General features: G+C 53.5%; 1 protein-coding gene across 19 annotated transcripts in view; it reads right to left on the bottom strand.

The window, feature by feature from the left end:
- NCOR2 (nuclear receptor corepressor 2) overlaps positions 1-16,621 on the bottom strand; it is a 213,762-nt gene that overhangs the window by 86,797 nt on the left and 110,344 nt on the right. For 18 of the 19 annotated variants that reach the window (XM_071816031.1, XM_071816038.1, XM_071816039.1 and 15 more), the window contains exons 7-8: positions 9,762-9,818; positions 5,672-5,724 (exon numbers count right to left, since the gene is read on the bottom strand). In XM_071816031.1, coding sequence (XP_071672132.1) covers positions 5,672-5,724; positions 9,762-9,818 — 110 coding nt within the window. Of the gene's footprint in view, positions 1-5,671; positions 5,725-9,761; positions 9,819-11,130; positions 11,296-16,621 lie in introns of those variants that run through there. The other variant, XM_071816040.1, reaches the window with a different exon arrangement.

Here is a 16,621-nt window from a genome sequence, read left to right as displayed (position 1 = left end):
CCTTTACCCGGCTTGGCGCAAGGCTGGTTTTGTTTTCGGGCTTTCATAAAGGAGCCAGTCGAGGAGAGAACCTGTAACTCTGACTTTTGAGTTACTTGGCTCAGGTCCACACAAACGGCTTGGCTACGGTCCTTCTGGAGGCCGCGATCTTAAAAGGATGTCTGCGCACGCATGCGTGTCGGTGCTGGTGTGTGCACACGTGTGGGCGCCGCCAAGCCCTGGGATAAGAATCCCTAGGATACAAAGAGCCAGTGCAGGGCAGCACACCTGGCCTGGCCTGCGGAGACCTTCAGCCCGTGCAAGACGAGATGAAAGGAAGTTTGCTGTTTGATCAAAACTAATCAGGGGTATTTAATGACACGGGAGCATCTTTCATCAAGCAGCCCATGCAAACAGCCTGCACAGAGCGATGGGAGCAGTGAGCAGCTGGCAAAGCCATCGCACGGCGACATGGATCGTGCAGGCGAGGGTCAGACACAGGGGGGCCTCTGGTAATTCCAGCCAAACAAAGCACTGCCAGCGAGGCTGGAGATCTGCAAACCACAGGACCTGTGGAGCACAGCAAGAATACTCCAAGGTGGAACGGGCCAAGAGGTAACGCAGAGGCTACAGAAACGGTTGTGTCCTGCAGGTACGCCCGCCCCGTGCATCGCTGGCGCCAGGATCCCACCCTGCAGCTCAGGGCTGTCACCGCTGCCGCATCTCGCTGCCAGACGCCCTGCGGAGAGGGCAGGGAGCGGGTCGCCCTCTTCACGGGTCATCGCAACGCGTGCATTTCCCCGCTCTGAAACAGCCCGAGCACACGGCTCCAGCTGGTGACACACTGTGACCTGGTAACCCCGAGGCAGGGCACGTTCCCAGAAAGCCAGCTGTTCAGAGCGGTTTCCTTGCAATATCCAAAAATGCTTTGGGGGGAAGAAAAGCAAAGCAGATCTTTAGTTAATTTACCCCAGAGCCCTTGAGCATTGGGATGGACCATTAGTGCCACTGGGAACAGAGCCACAGAGGCCCGAGGGCCTGGATGTAAGGGCAGGCAGGCTGCAGAGAAAGAAGGCATCTGGATGGAGGTCTTCCAACTTCTCCAATCATGTCCTGCAAGTCTGAAATGCATTCAGCTTTGGAGGTCCAAAGTCATCACTATAATTCGTGAAAATGTTTGTGCTGTTAATTCACTTGGTGATTCACACGCTGAGGCCCGTGAGACGCTTGTGCTCCGAGGAGATGCCTGGGCAAACATGGGCACCTCATCCAGGTCCCTGCGGTGCCATCTCCTTGTGAAGATGTTCCCACTGAGAAGCGCAAGTGACTCCCCTGGGCAGCAGCTACATCCACAACCACCGTTCTTCACATCAGATGGGAAATTCCAGCCCATCCCATTCAGCACCTACGAGCTCAGGACCAAAATGAGACAAGTCCAAGTGCAGAACCACTTCTACTGTCACTCGGACATATGTCCTACACCTTTGCCTTCCCTTCAAGCCCAAGCTGATGTCACAAGCCCAAGTGTTGCCAGATATTACACCCAAAACCAGCACTTGGCTTTTCACTGGCAAGAGCAAGAAGCAAAAGGTTGCGGTGTGTGTCTCCATCATTTAGTAATTCATCACAAGGTAATAGTTCTGCCCTAGTGCATGCAAAGAGAGAATAAAAGAGATGAAAAACCTTGAATGGGATGAGCGGGGAGCTGCTAGGTGAATTTCTAATGAGGAAAATGTCTGCAAGCGCTAATAAAAAGACCTGAAAGAGAATGCATTAGTAATGACAGGGTTTGGAAGAGCATTTGTGTTACATGTCAGGCTTCCACTATGAACTGAGAGGCAATCCAGCGCTACTAAAACCCCTAAACAGCCAGTAATGAAAAGAAGACTTAAATTTTCCAAAGTGACAAGTGATTTGCAAAGCCGTAGTTAGTAGATTTTCCAAAGAAAGCTGCTCTGCTCTTCGGGGAGTGAGGGGAGAGGCATTTCAAAAAGAAAAAGACATTCAGAAGCCCGTAAACCTCTCTGAAAACCCAGACTTCACATTTGGATTCTGCAAAGTTCCTGTCCACCCACCGCAAAAAGGAAAAGGAAAAACAAGCAAAGAAAAACGCTCTCAGCTGCAGACACCAACCCAGATGTGCAAATATTCACAGCAAAGACAGCTTTGCTGCTGGGTCTGCAGAACCACACAAAAACCCAGAATCACACTCAAACGTGGCTTCTCCGACACCTCTGCGAGCACCTCAAGGGGACGCAGCCTGGTTTCACCCCGACATTCCTGAATTTCAGTGTAAAACCAAGCGTGAAGGGAACGTTTAAGGCAAACCCCGGGAACAGCACCTTGCACGTACTTCCCTTGTGCTTTGCGCTTTTCCTTTTGAGCTCAGAAGCTCACATTTTGCTTTCAAACACAAATCCCAGACTGTGATTTCAAGCTGGCTGCATGGGGAAGGGGGGAGGCGAGTCCCACCGGCTGCGCTTCGCGGCTGACCGAGCAGGGATCTCCTGCCGCAGAGACCAAGGCCCCGCGGAGAACGTCTCTCCAGGTAGGCAGCAGGTAATTGATCCTGCCTGTGTGAACATCACCTTGTCACTTCTCAAACACTCTGAGGAAAGCAGGTTAATATCTGCGGTGCCAGGAGTCTGGGGAATACACAGCATCACTCCCGCGGCAGGGCAGGGAGAGCGGCTCTCATCCTTGTACCTCCGGCTGGCAAAACACTGAAATAAGAGACCCACACCAGATGCACCGGTGCGTAACTAAGTGTCCTCTACATTTGTTGCTGTATTTCGGTAAAATTTTAAAAAATCCCACAAACTAATGAGTCCTTGCAACCCCCTCGACTGATGCAGCACCATTCCAACTGGCCTCCAGTTGTGTTTGGGGCTGCAAAGCATCTTGAAAGAACCTGTCAGGCCATCGCAACGCCAAGACAGCAAGGGCCGAGCGAGCTCAGGGGGCAAAGCTCACCCCATCCCTATGGAAATGAGGGCACAAACCACCGTCCTGCTCCAGCAAAGCGGGCGTTTCAAACAGAAGGGACACGGTCCCATCAAAGGTAGGTCAAAGTCTTTGGCACAAACCACTCAAGGGCGCCCCAGCTCCCGTGGCAGATGTCACATACAAAATTAACCACGTCTGCTCGAGTCCTGCAGGTGAAGCAGAGGGACCCAAGCAGCCGGTAACAAAGCACCGCCAGGCAGCTAAATAGGACTTAAAAGCTTCTGAAGCTGCAAACACCGGAATGAACTGGGGCATGAAATTAATTTTAACTGCACTGAATAGGAGACAGGCCATAAAACTCCACGAAAATAAGAGACCGGTAACATTTCACTAGGAGTAGAAATTCTCTCTGTAACTCCCCAGCCAGCTCTATTTGCATAAGTGACTCATCCCAGCTGAAAAGCAAAGCAAACAAGCAGGAAGAATTAAACCAGTGTTGCAAGGCGCAGAGTATCGCTGGAGAGAAATCGAGGAATCCTGGCTTTCTGATATTCAAATGCCTTCCCACTGATGCTTGTAAATGTTCAACTGAGGGAAAAAAATCCACCCTAGGAAGTCTTTAAATACGGAAGAAAAAAGGTATTTGTAAGTAACAGCCTGGCCATCCTCCTGAGCCCAGGGATGAGGCTCCAAACCATGGGAGCAGTTTCTGTTTAGCGCAGCGGATCCGGCATGCAGCGAGGTTTGGTGGACGGAATCACAACCGAGATGATTTTCCAGCACTGTACCATAAGACCTTTTCCTCGTGGCTAAATCTGCGCAGGGTGACGTTGTTCAGAAGAACCTGCATTCAGTTCCACCTCGGCAAAACACAGCCTGTGGTGTCCTGGTGGCTGAAGTGCTGGTGCCCGACCGCAGCTGGCTGACGATTCCCAGCACCCCAAGGATTTGTTCCTTCTCTTACCGAAACAGCCACCTCCAGGCTGCAGAGCAGAAGCTGCTCTTCTAGAGCAAAAAGGAACAAACCCACTAAGAACAAGGAAAGAACAACAAATACCTTCGAATGCAGCCCACAGAGAAGCTGGAGGTTGGATTTGAACATCCAAGCGTGACTTGGTCCAAACAGAGAAGTTTAAACCTTTTCCTTTTGGTCAAAGGACCCTGAGTTGTTTGCTTAGAAGAATCACTGAAGTCTTGATTTTATATCTGCCTCCCAAGCATCCAAATGTCCTTTAATGTGCATCAGGGAGATGGGAGAGCAAGAGACACAAGAGACGGGAGAACGGGACACAGCGGTTTCTCTGCACATCCATCAAGTCACAACGTGCAGTTCAGACCCCAGGATCTCCGAGACAGGCTCACGGTCAAAAGCAGCAAACATCTGGAGCCCAGATTGCTCAAGGGCCTTTTGCTGACCTAGATCCACGAATGTGCTCGGCTGGCATCAATATCCAGCTGAAGGCAGCTAATTGTGAGGTTTCTGGAAGGCGGGGACAGAGGCTTTTCATTAAAACGCGTAGTTTCCTTCCCGTATTTTTGCAGCATTAATCACAGCGAACATTAACCCCAAACCTGCCTGCCCCGACCTCTCCTTGGTCTCTCACTGCCACTGTGATAACCCTCAGGATGCCACAAACGATGGGATGGAGAGGAGCATCTGATGGCACGAGACCTGGTTTGATGGGGTTTCACATCATCTTCCCAAATCCACTCCTGGCCTGAGCAGTCAGGTCCCTCTCATTCGTGCCCCTCTCATTCGTGCCCATCTTTCAGGCAGCAACCAAGGACAGGAAATCATTTAAAATCACAGGAAAACGTCACTGCAAATGTTGGCAGGGGAAGGGAGAGTGGGTGAAGTATCTGGATGTACGTTTAACTTGTTCTTTCAAGGAGAAAACCAGCTATCGGCTTGAAACGGCCACCATCAGCGCCCGGCTCCTTTGGGAGCCCTTTGAGAGAAAAGAGGGGTCGGGGGACCCCGAATGATGGTGACAGCCACATGCCATCAGTGCCAGGGCTGAGCCACAACACAGAAAGCACATCCTTGGGCCAGCACCCAGTGCCATACAGGTGGTTTATCGGGTTTGTTCAAGGCAGATAAAAGTTTCAGATCCGGTTTGACTATTTAGATTTCCAACAACAATCACAATTGTCGCTGTTCTCATTATCTGTTATATTCCTTCTGCGTTCAGGAAGTCACTGTGGTTATTAAATGCAGGTTGATGATTAAATCGTGTATTCAGGTGGTAAGTCAAATTAGATGATTGTTAAGTGTCGGTAAGCACCTCTGAAATAACCCGTTGTTATGAGACATTCAAGAGGTGCTTCACGGAAATCTAATTGTGATTGCAACTTTTCATTTTACCTCATCTTTCATGCACGTAAACACATACACACGTGCTGGCAGCTGATTTCACACCTCGGTATTCGTGAAACACAGAAGAAAGGGCCCGAGGTGAGCACAATAGGGGAAAACACTATGACACCGTCCAGGACCAACATCCACACCCCCAAAAAAATCAAATGGCACATTCAGCATCCGCCTGAACCCACAGCTCCCAACTGCTGAGCTCCTGGAGCTGGTTTGTGCTTCAGGCACCCGGAACAGTGAAACATCAGCTGTAAAAGGATGCTCGTGAGTCCTTGGCAGCTTTAATCGCGGTCTGGGAGTGAGCGAGCATCCCTCCCGCTCCAGCCTAACGCCCAACCTGACATTTCAAATAGCCTTTTATTGCCACGTACTTACATTTTAATGTTTTCATGGTATTGCCTGGTGTCTGAAGGCTGGTTGTATAATGGCTGAAATAAATAAGAGAAATGAAGGCATAAATGGTACAGTCTGACATTTAGAAACTTAAACCCATCGGAAGCGCTGCCGCCTCGGTGTCCTCCCGTCTCCCTGAGCGGTGCCAGCGCAGGCGTCCGTCCCCGCACCCCCAGCCCACCCATCACCCCCAGTCCTGCTCCCCAGCTGTACTGGGGGGTGCTGGTTCCCAGCAGCATTGCTCAAGTCCCGGTGCACCCCGGCTCAGCCTGGGGGAAGGCAGGCAGCGAGCAAGCTGGTTCCCAACAAGCGATTTGTGACATAATCCCCATCACAGCCCGGCGGAGTACGTGGTTGTGATTCAGTGATTGAGAAACGCAGCGCGCTCGGGAACATCTGACACGGGGGAGGTGAGGGGAGAGGGGGCTCGGGGAGCAGGAAGAGACAGTCTGTGCGCTGCAAATTGTTGTGTCTACGCGGCCAAAGCCTGACGGGGCTCTCCCCGGGAACCAGGCACAGGCGGCTGCAGGCAGGGGTGAGTTGGTCCCCAGGCACGTCACCGCAGCCCCCGGCACCCCTGCGCAGAGCGATGATCCTGTCTGCCACTCAGGAGGGGCACTGGGCTCCGGCAGGACACGTTCTGCCCAGCGTTGCCCTTTGGAGAGCCCGGTGACCACAGCTGTCTCCAACACCAGATGCAAGGTCTGGATCCATCCCTGGTCACCTTCAGCCGGTCACTGCCCCCATGACCTCTCCCTTCCCATCCACAGATTAAACACAGGAAAAGAGTAAAACATCTGCTGAACATCTGCTCAGCCAGGTGAGCAGCACTGGAGAGGACAGGACCTGCAAACACGGGTGGGTTCCTCTCTCCTCCATTTGGGAGAAGCTGTTATTCTCAACTCCTCCATGATTTTTCCCCATCACCATCACCAGTGCTTGGCACAGAAGCTCATTTTCCCACACAACCAGCCTGATTCTACTGGCCTGTAAAAAACAAACACTGCCTCACTCTGCCCTGCCACACACGGGGAACAGAAAGGAGACGGGGTAGCAGCTCTCCCGACTCTCTGCGGCCCATCACCGCCGCATCTTGGCACCAGCAGGTCATCAGCTTCTTCTGGCTGCCCTTGGACCTGTCCCTCTTCACCAGGAAAGCACAAGTAATCCCATGTGGAAGAGGCAGACAGAGGAGCCCATGGTGACCGATGTGGCCAGATGAAACAATGGAGATACCCAGCAGTGGGAAAAAGCAGGTCCCCCAGAAGGGGACATGTTCTCCATGGCGCCCCTTCCCCAGGGGGATTTCTATCATGAATCCTTTCAGACTGCTGGTCCAGCTCCAGGCTCGGAGCTGGCTGTGCACTTCACGCTTGGAAAGCTCAGAGGAACACAGACGTCCATCTCATCACGTAGCTGGAGAGAGGTGGTTTGCACCACGGAGAGGAGAAATCACGCTGCGGCTCCGGAGCATCACGTCCACGGTCACCCTGGAAGGCTCCACTGGAGGAACAGCCGGGCACCCTTAACCAGTCACTGCCTCTTGGAAAACGAGTGCAGGAACTGGAAATACTGATAAATAAAAGTGCCTCTCTTCCTTCTGTGCTCATAAAAATCAAAGCAAAGAAGCTGGCGTGTGGTGAGCCACACAGACCTTCCTCCTGGGAGACGGCGGCGCAGTAAACAGTTTGGTTTACATCTGGGTTAGAAGATGCTTATGTGCACGTGGACACCACGGATGCCCTGATGCCACTCAGCTCTCCAAAGGCTGCTGGTTCTTTCCCACTACTACTTTTCTATCATATAAACAGGCACTCCAATTCTTAGTTAGCAGACCTAAGTATTAACAGACAAGCGCTGGATACATCACTTGAAAAGAAATGCCCAAACATTTAGAAATAAGAAATCCTGGGATCCAAAAACCAGTATGTACGTGACACCAACATCTCAAAGATATTTCTGTCTGCAGTGGTGCAAGCCCAGGAGATCAGATCTACCTACCCCACAGAGAACATCTTCACAGACTGAACAGTTAAAGAAACTCTATTCTCAACAGGGCAGGGACTGAGAAACAGCATCTTCCCTCAGAGCCATCCACAACCTGCACAGAATTACAGCCTTCCCGCTGGGAGAGCAGGAGTCAACCTGACAGATCAGCTGGGTATGGTGACATGTTCAGAACATCCACAGCATTTCTCCAGGGTAAGGGACGTGTAATGCATTTATCTGGCGGATGACATTTAAGGAAAACAGAATTGCAATGCAAAGCTATTACTGGAAAAACCTCAGATTTACTGAAAGCTCCTTCGAAATAAAACAGAATGAAAGGTCTCAATTGCTTTCTGGCCACTGCAGCGTTCAGACTACACAGCTCAATGACATTTCTCTCTGGAGAAAACGAGGGGTCATGTTTAAAATGGTCCCTCTACATCGTGGCCATGAAATGAGCAGAGTCCTGGCTCACTGAGACACAACCTCCTCCTGCCCCAGAGGGAACCCCAACTGGATCAGTGCGTCCCTCTCCTCGCACCATCGTGCTCAGGCGAGCTGCCCCACCACCGATGTGCATCCGTCACCATCGCTGCTGCACACACAACAACCAGAGCTCTCCGGACAACCTAATGCAAGATCAGCTGCTCGAGCAGAGCCGATACCAACCCAAGACCCTGCATTTGGGTGATGGTCACCATCGCTCCTTGCAGACGCTTTGCACAGGATTAGCACCAGCTGCCCCGACCCCCCTGCAAGAGGCGTCTGGGCTGCGGCAGCTCCAGCGCTGGTGCACGGCGAGTGCGTGCAGAGCAGCAGAGCTGCTCTCCTTCCTGGAGCTGCTTCCTTTCCAGCTCAGAAGAAGACCTGACTATTCATCTCGTCTCTCAGAGGCCGTTGGCAAGTCCCGGGTGCTGTTTTGCCCAGCGCGATGTGGGGGCCGGGCCACAGATGAGACAACCTGCAAGCAGAACCTGGTCGGGGTTTTGCAGGGTTTTCTCAGCAGAGGTTTCCCCTGCCCTCCCAGGAGCATGGCAGGGACACAGAGGAAAGGTTTGTGCTGGGTTCTGCTGCAGCTCCCCGCTGTGCAGTGTTGGTACCCAAGGACAAAACATCAACAAACTAAAAAAGGGAAAAAAGGAGAAAAAAGCCAAGGGGGTGCGGTGGGAGGAAGGAAAAGAAACGCAACGTCATCTGGATGAGGAAGCACCAACCCCAAGCACTGCGAATCTTTAGAGCAGAAAGAGAAAAGGGTTTGACCCTGGTGACTCAAAGGAAAAATAATGAGCGCTACCTCCCCAAACAAGGAAACAAGCTCTGACACGTAGCAGCAGCGAGCACTAATTCCCTTGTGACCTCTCCCTTACACACCCCGGGAAGACAGCAATCAGCACCAGTGCTGACGACTGTGAGCTGCCCGCTCCCCAGCAGGAGCAGCCCCCTCCATGGCAAGTGATGCCTCCTCAGACCACGTCCACCCCCACAGAACCTTCCAGCATCGTTGCTGCAGAGGCACCTTTTTCCAGCACCCTCCTCCATTACCTGGCCCCTCAGGGGTTGTTTTCAGCCACCCCTCCAGCAATCAATCGCTTTGGATTTTGCTAGATGAGGGGGAAGCCCCAAATGGACAGTTTATTGTAAATTGGCTTTTTTCCAGCTTCCCTGTGCACAAGGGAAACAAGCAGCAGGATGTGCGTGAGTCGCAGATCATTGCAGAGCACCCTGCAGCACCCCACTCTGTCTGCAGCGGGATGGGACAGAGTGTCCCAGCACCCATCCCTCCCAGCCAGCAACAGTCCCACAGCCCATCGGCAGATAAGCCATGGGCATCCCGAGCAGAGGCAGAGTGCGCCAGAGCCCCTGCTGCCAGGCGGCTGAGCGAGGAAGGAGCCCAAGGAAGGGTTAAAGCTGCGTGTGTGTCCGCCTGCCTCTCAGCACTCATCTCAGCCACTTCGCTTCCTGCGCTGGTGCCATGCCAGGGGTCTGGGCCAGCACCCGCTTCCTCCTGCGGGCTCAGCCGCACGCAGGGCGCTGCGCTGCCACCCAGGGACCTCTCCAAACCCGCAGCCGAGGTCACACTCACCAGCTCCACTTGCGGCCCCAGTCCTTCCAGGATGCGGTGGGCAGCCTCTGCCTTCTTCTGCAGGGAGGAGAGGGAGAAGAAAAGTTATTTCTGACATCGCTACAGTCACAGCCTTCTGCTCCAGCTCTCCCCCCCATGCCAAAACCCCTTCCCAAACATCCACAGAACTGCTACAAATCCCTCCGTTTGAAAGCGGGTGGAAATGTTCAGCTCAACCTCTGGACCCACAGAAAAGCCCCAGCGGCAAAGGGCTTCAGCACTTGAGTTGTTATGACTTTTACGCCTTCAAGCTCTGGGTGAAATGCGACCCAAATCCCCAACCCCTCTGGGTGCCAGGCTAGGGGGATGGCACCCATCACCTCAACACAGCCGCTGTGTGAGGAGGAGGAGGAGGAGGAGGAAGGCGGATGAGCCGGTACGCACGCAGAGATGCCCTTTCTGGGATTCATCGCTTTGCGAGCATGTGATCATTAGATTGGAGCTGCCCTTGGCTCTTCGTCTTGCTCTCGCTTCCCTCCCCTCCCCGCCACAGAGGAGCCTTCTCTGCCCCCTCCCGCCCCGGCACAGTCACCTAGTGCTTATTAGAGAATAGAAAACACCCGGGAACACGTGTCCAGGGCTGTGCGGCAGTTGCTAATTAAACAGACCTGGAAAAAAAGACACGAGTTGGCTGCAGCAGGAGTCTAAATAAAAGATGACATTTTCAGTAAATAGCACTTCCTCGCAAAGCCAGGCTTTTCGGGGGGGTTTACTGAGAGTCTGATAAATCCAGATTGCTGCACGCTGCCGACGGGTCACGGGGCTAAGCTGATAAAGCCAAATACCTGGCAGCAAGGGGGGGTGAGGAAATGGATTTTCGTAGGCGTTTATTCAATAAAATAGGTAGTTTTTGCTATTTTGGGGTAGGGGGAAGAGAAAATCCACAGCTGCCTAAAATAGGGCTGAAGGAGCACTGTGCAGGGGGGGCGGAGCAGGGAGGAGGGGAAAACCCTTTTTTTGAAGCACATTCAACATTTTAACCCAATAAGCACTAGGGCCCCATGTAACCCAATAAGCACTAGGGCCCCGCTGGAGCTGTGGGGTTGGGGAGCTGGGCAGGGCTGAGCTCCGAGGTCCCGGCAGAGCCAGTGGGGCTTTGGCAAACCTGGGGGCCTTTGGCAAACCCCGGCTGAAGACCCCCCTGGGCAGGGAAGGGATTTCAGCTCCCTGTGTCTGGCACCAGGCAGCTCTCACCTCCGCAGCAGCTCATGGTAGGATGAGTTTTGCAGGGTCTCAGCGCAGGGGATGTCTCACCGCAAGCTGCGTATCACCCCACCAGCTCCTCCCCACATTTCCCCCCCTTAGTGGGTTTCCAAAAGGCTTCACCTACCCCCCCAGTTGGTCTTCAGAAGCGCCAAGGCAGCCGGTAGATGTGCGAGTTCCTCGCCGGGGCTTTGCACACCCACACACAGGCTGATCTGCACTTTTGCAGAGTTGGCCCCGGCAGCAGCTGCATGAGTCACGGTCCCCGCAGCCAAACCCGGCGAAACAGCCCCGGCCCGGCTGCGAAACCCGCGGCAGGTGCCTCACCGCAGCGCGGCCGCCGGGACACGCTTCCAGCTCCGCTATTTACTGCACGCTCGGGAGGACACAAAGCTCTTTCTGGTTTTTTGCAATTTAGAAGCGACTTCAAGGATGCTACAGGAGATGGAATGGTGAAGCGTGCCTGCCCTGGCACCGTCCCCACACGTACGCACGATGCAATTAATAGCAGCAGCGCCGCTGTTAGCGCATCCCTGCCTGCTCATCCGCAGCGCTCCTGCGCAGCAGACCTCGGGGTGCACAGATGTCTCGGTCCCTGCGTGTCCCTCACAGGCAAGGACACACACGTGGAGAAGCAGAGCAGCTCAGGATGCTGTGGCAGAGCCCACAATGCAGCTGCAGCCCGTCCCAGCTGCTCTGCACCTCCGGCCTCTCCGAGTCCCTGCTCCATCCCAGGAGGACCGTGGGGGATGCACAGACGGGACAGACACACGGCTGTTTGCTCCCACATCACTGGTGTGATGCTCAGTGCACACCACGCTTCTGTCTGGTGCTGGACCAGTGGCAAGAGGCTTTCAGGGACGACATTTCCAGGGATGAGGTGGTAGATGCTCCATCCCTGGATACATCCCAGGCCAGGGCTCTGAGCAACCTGATCAGGGTGAAGATGTAATTGTGGGTAGAAGATTGCAGCCCCAGCAGACACCTGTTCTCCTGGGCCCTGGCGTGGTGAGCGATGCCCTGACGGTTCAGCCAGGAACCGGGGATGCTGGAGGCCTGTGTGTACAATGCGATTAACTTCGAGAAACAGCCGAGTGTGTTCAGCTGCTGCATTTACCATGTTTAGACAACTTAATGAGACAACCTAGAGGCAAATCACCATGGGCAGAACATGTGGCGAATCAAGAAGAATGACATAATTTGTCTTGCATTAACCGACTGTAATGTACACGTCTCCAGAACGAAAGATCAGGAGGGGAAGCTATTCCGAGCACGTCATATCTTTGTACATACACAAAGAAATGCCTCTATCTTGAAAGCTGCCCAATTAACACTTGACACCCGCTGTAATTGCCGATGCTCCTTGCTGCATTTATCAGATCATAGCAGAACTATAATGAGCTGCCTGAAAGACCACGCAGACTGAGGTGAGAGCTGGTGGCAGAATTGGAAAGGACACGTCACACCCAGCAGAAAGTTCCCACCACACCGAGGCTCGACCGGGAGGGCAGACAGACAGAGGGACATGTGTTCCCACGTGGGGAATTTAGGCAAACCTCCGACTGTTCAGGTGCAAGGGCAGCCCCCAGACTTTTGCTGTTCAATCCTGTCCATGGGCACAGCCACTCAGGACTCTGTTCCAACACTGATTTCTTCAGGAGATTAGTGACTGACCCTGCAGAAGGAAACCAGAGGGTTCCTCCTACATCTGCTGAATAACCTCACCCGCCCCTGCAATCCCTGTTATTTCACAGAAAGAAATGTATCAGGGAGCAAATCCAGCCATTACCTCTGGCGAGACGCATGAAGATCCCCACCAGTTTTATAGCCCCTCTGCCGCTTCGCAGCAAGCAGCTAATAACCCCTTTTCCCGATTCGGTACAGAACCCTGAAATATTGCTACAGCACTGTCGTTTGCAGAGGGACTGAAGCCCTGAGGCTGAATTTTGTTCCCGTTTACATCCGAGTTGCTTTGCTCCGGTAAAGCAGCTCTGGGTTTCTCACTGTCAAACCGCGGGCTCTCCCAAGGGCAGAGGTGGCTCCTCCACAGTGTGGGGCGGAGAGGTGAAGCCCATTACGTATTAGTCCTCCACAAACGCCCACCTGTGTCACCGCGGGGCCCACAGATGATAAAAGGGGACCTGCAGACGTGGCAGGCAGCAGCATCGCCCCAAAAGAACCTCCGTCCCCAAAGAACCTGCATCCCCAAGCGCAGGGGATGGGGAGAGCACCCTCTCACCCCATCTCACGCTCCTCCAACAGACCCGGAGCTAAAGATATCTCCACCACCACCACGAACCTCTCTGCAAACTCGGAAAATCTCCATTCTTGTCTAAAAAGCATTTGGCTTCCAGAGCAAACTTCCAGCCCCTTGTTTTTCCTTTGAAGAAACTCAAAACGAACGTGGGAGGGGGAATTGGGCTGGGGAGCAGCTTCCCGGCCACGGGAGCTCCCACGGGGACGAGGAGCCAACCCCGCGAGGCAGCGGAGCATCCGAAACCAGAGGAGGGACAGCCTGGGATTTCGTGTGGGCTCTTCTTAAAGCGAAGTTTAAAAATGGAAAAAGGGGAAAACACAAGAGTTATTTTGAGGAAGCGGATCTGAAATTAGGAGGCGGCATTTTGCTGGCCCGGCTCCAGCCGCAGCTCCATGCAGCACAAAGCTGCTGCAGCTGAACTGTGCTCCCGGGGGTATTTATAGCAGCTCGTAGGCAGCAGCACTAGGGAATGGAAAGGTTTTCATTTGGGAGCAGGCGTGTCTCGCACAGAAATAAGCAAAGCCTTGGAGAGGCAGGAGAGCTGCATGCAGGGCGGTGCTGGGAAAAATTCCTGTCCCAGCTGGATGATGCCCCCGGGGCAGGCGGAGCAGCGCGGCAAAGAGGCAGTGGAATTGGATTTTATTTAAAACAAAATCCAGAAGTGCGGCTGAAGTCAGCAGAAATCATGGAAACCCTCAGGCGAGTCACCTTTCTACACGAAGCACAGAAGTCCGGGGGGATTTAACGGCGCTGCCTCTGCACCCAGATCCGCCGGGACCAAACCACCACCTGGCAGTGCTGCTTTCACAGGGAAAGGTTTTCATCCCTGTGACCACAGGTACTCCTTTTTCCCCTTTAAACCTCAGCATCCTCTCTCTGAGAGCCAAACCACCCCATGTTTGCTGTTCTCCCCACAAAACAGGTGGGATGAGCCCCAGCGTTGTGGGGAGGGAAAGCAACGCTCTGGTCTGTCCCCAGCTCCCGCAGCCGGCAGGGACGGTCACACCGGTGCTGCCAGCCCAAGGATGGTGTCATCCCCTGGGCTCTCCTTGAACACAGATGTCCCTGAGCTGCCGGGGACATCAGTCAGCCTTGGTGGCCTGTGCCAGGCTCCTCTCAGCCTGCCCAGGGGCTGATGCTCGTGGGGGTGTCCCTGGGCTGCTCTCGGCTGCCCCACGTCCCCATGGCAGCAGCGGTGACAGAGCCACCCGCGGGGCTGGGCCAGCAGCAGTGGCTACAAATGACTAATCGCAAATAGCAAGAAAAGTGAGGAAACGGGTCACGTTGGAGCGGGTGTGAACCCCAGTCCCCGCCTATCCTGTGCAGAGCGTGACAAGCAGACTTGTTTCGGTTGCTCGCCGCTCTCCAGTTTTTGGCTCACCACTACCAGCCGGTTTCTGTGGTCGGTTCACTCGCGCCCCATGCGCAGCCGAGGGTGAACCCCTGTCCTGGCCGGGTTTCTGTGCATTCGCACACTGACCCAGCATCGCACTCTGTCCTCTGTGAGGTTACAGTGACAAGCACAGGCATATTAACCTCAAACCAAGATCCTAAGGAGCCTTTGCCATTGCAAACTGTTGTTGAGCGTTTTGCCACCGCAAAACTGTCGAAAACATCGGCATCGCACAGCAGAATTTTAGAAATCAAAGTCTCGATACTGGAGCAGTTACGGGAAGGTTCTGGTCCCTCAACCCAAGGAGATGGAGCCGTGCTGAAGGGTCCACACTCCTCCCTACAACAGATTTGGGTTCTCTGCGCTTCTCATCCTTATTTCCAAGACCTGAAAACGCAGGACACGGCATTATCTGGTCTGGGTTAGGGAGGGACAAAGCTTCTAAGTCCATGCAGCTACCGGGAACCCCAGATCCTGAAGCAGACATTAAAACCAGAACCATTTGAAAAATCAACAACAAAATCTTCCTTAAAATCCAAGAAAAAGAGAAAGGATTCTCAACAACTCCAGGCTAAACGTTTCAATTTTATCTTTTCGGAAATGTCGCTATCATGCAGAAGTGTTGCAAGCATCTAACCTCTGCCCTTTCCAGTTTTCCTCCGGAATATTCAAAACTCCATTGAGCGCCACCGAGCCGAGATGAGGCTGCCCCAGAATAACACTTATCACAAACAAAGGCAAAACGAACGTGGCCCTTTCAGCAGTCCAACACGAAATGCCCCCACCCTGACTGCCACATCAACCAGAATTCGAAAAACAACCCTGCAGATTCAATGCTGGAAAGCAGTTTCACTGATAAGGTTTTATTTACCACGCCAGCCCCGTGCTGACGGTGCAGGCCTGATTCTCCCCTTTCTAATGTAAATCAGGAGCTCATAGAAAATCAGAGTTATACAGACATAAAATCCCCCTGGGATCTGAGTCACACTCAGCGCCTTTGAGTAGTTAAGGGTTAGATTCTACTCTGCAATGCTAAAAGTGTTCATTTATCTGCTCTCTTATTTATGGATGGGGCATCAATGCTTTATGAAGGTATTTGAGGGTAAACGGCGAGTTGGGAACACGCTCCGCACAGACACAACAGCAGCAGGGGGTGCAAAGAGTTCAAAAAAACCCTTAGAATCCCGATTTTACAGCATAGTGCTGAATTTATAGATAGATGGCTGTGCCCTTTTGAAGGAACAAGCACCGAGACAGAAAATGAATTAAAATTTAATCTTATTGATTTCCAACAACTCAATCCCAAGAGCGAGACAGGCGCCGCTGCCTGCGCCGCATCAACCCTGCTTTTTCGGAGGGACGACGGCGGGGACGGGCAGGGGCCACGCGGGAGGACCCGTCCCAGCGCTGGCCACACTGCAGTGGGTGACACCCCGTGGTGTCCCCTCCCTGGCGCGGCGGAGGGCGAAGTGGTGCCGTGTCCCGATGTGACCTCTGCGATAAATGAGCTCAGTGTTCCAGGGGAAAGCTGACGTGCGCTTGTTTGCCAGGACCAGCTGGGCGCAGGGACAGAGGCTGATTTTGATGTGCTGGTCTCCTGTGTGGCTCCCTGGAGTCTTTGGCCACCGATGGGGCTTGCGGGGAGCTGGCGATGGGCACACGTGGGCTCCACGTTGTTATGATGGTTGGAGAGAAGGCAGGAGCACATCCGCGTAGCTGATGGGGACTTGGAGGAGAATTCACCACGCAAATCAGGTGCCGGTGGGTGCTGGCATGGCCAGGGCTGCCACGGTGCCACATCCTCCAGGACACACCAACAGGGAGAGCTCAGCTGGCCCCACATCCCAGGAACGGCACCAAGAGCCATTTGGATCAACAGCAATGCTGCCCCCTCCCTGTGCTCAGCAACGGACCTGGAAAAGTCCATTTAAAGCACAAAAACATCTTCAAGCCCAGGTACACTCAACC

The sequence above is a fragment of the Patagioenas fasciata genome, chromosome 17 (genome assembly GCF_037038585.1).
Source record: "Patagioenas fasciata isolate bPatFas1 chromosome 17, bPatFas1.hap1, whole genome shotgun sequence".
Lineage (NCBI taxonomy): Eukaryota > Metazoa > Chordata > Aves > Columbiformes > Columbidae > Patagioenas > Patagioenas fasciata.
The sequence above is the reverse complement of the archived record's forward strand: the minus strand, read 5'-3'. Positions and strand labels throughout refer to the sequence as shown.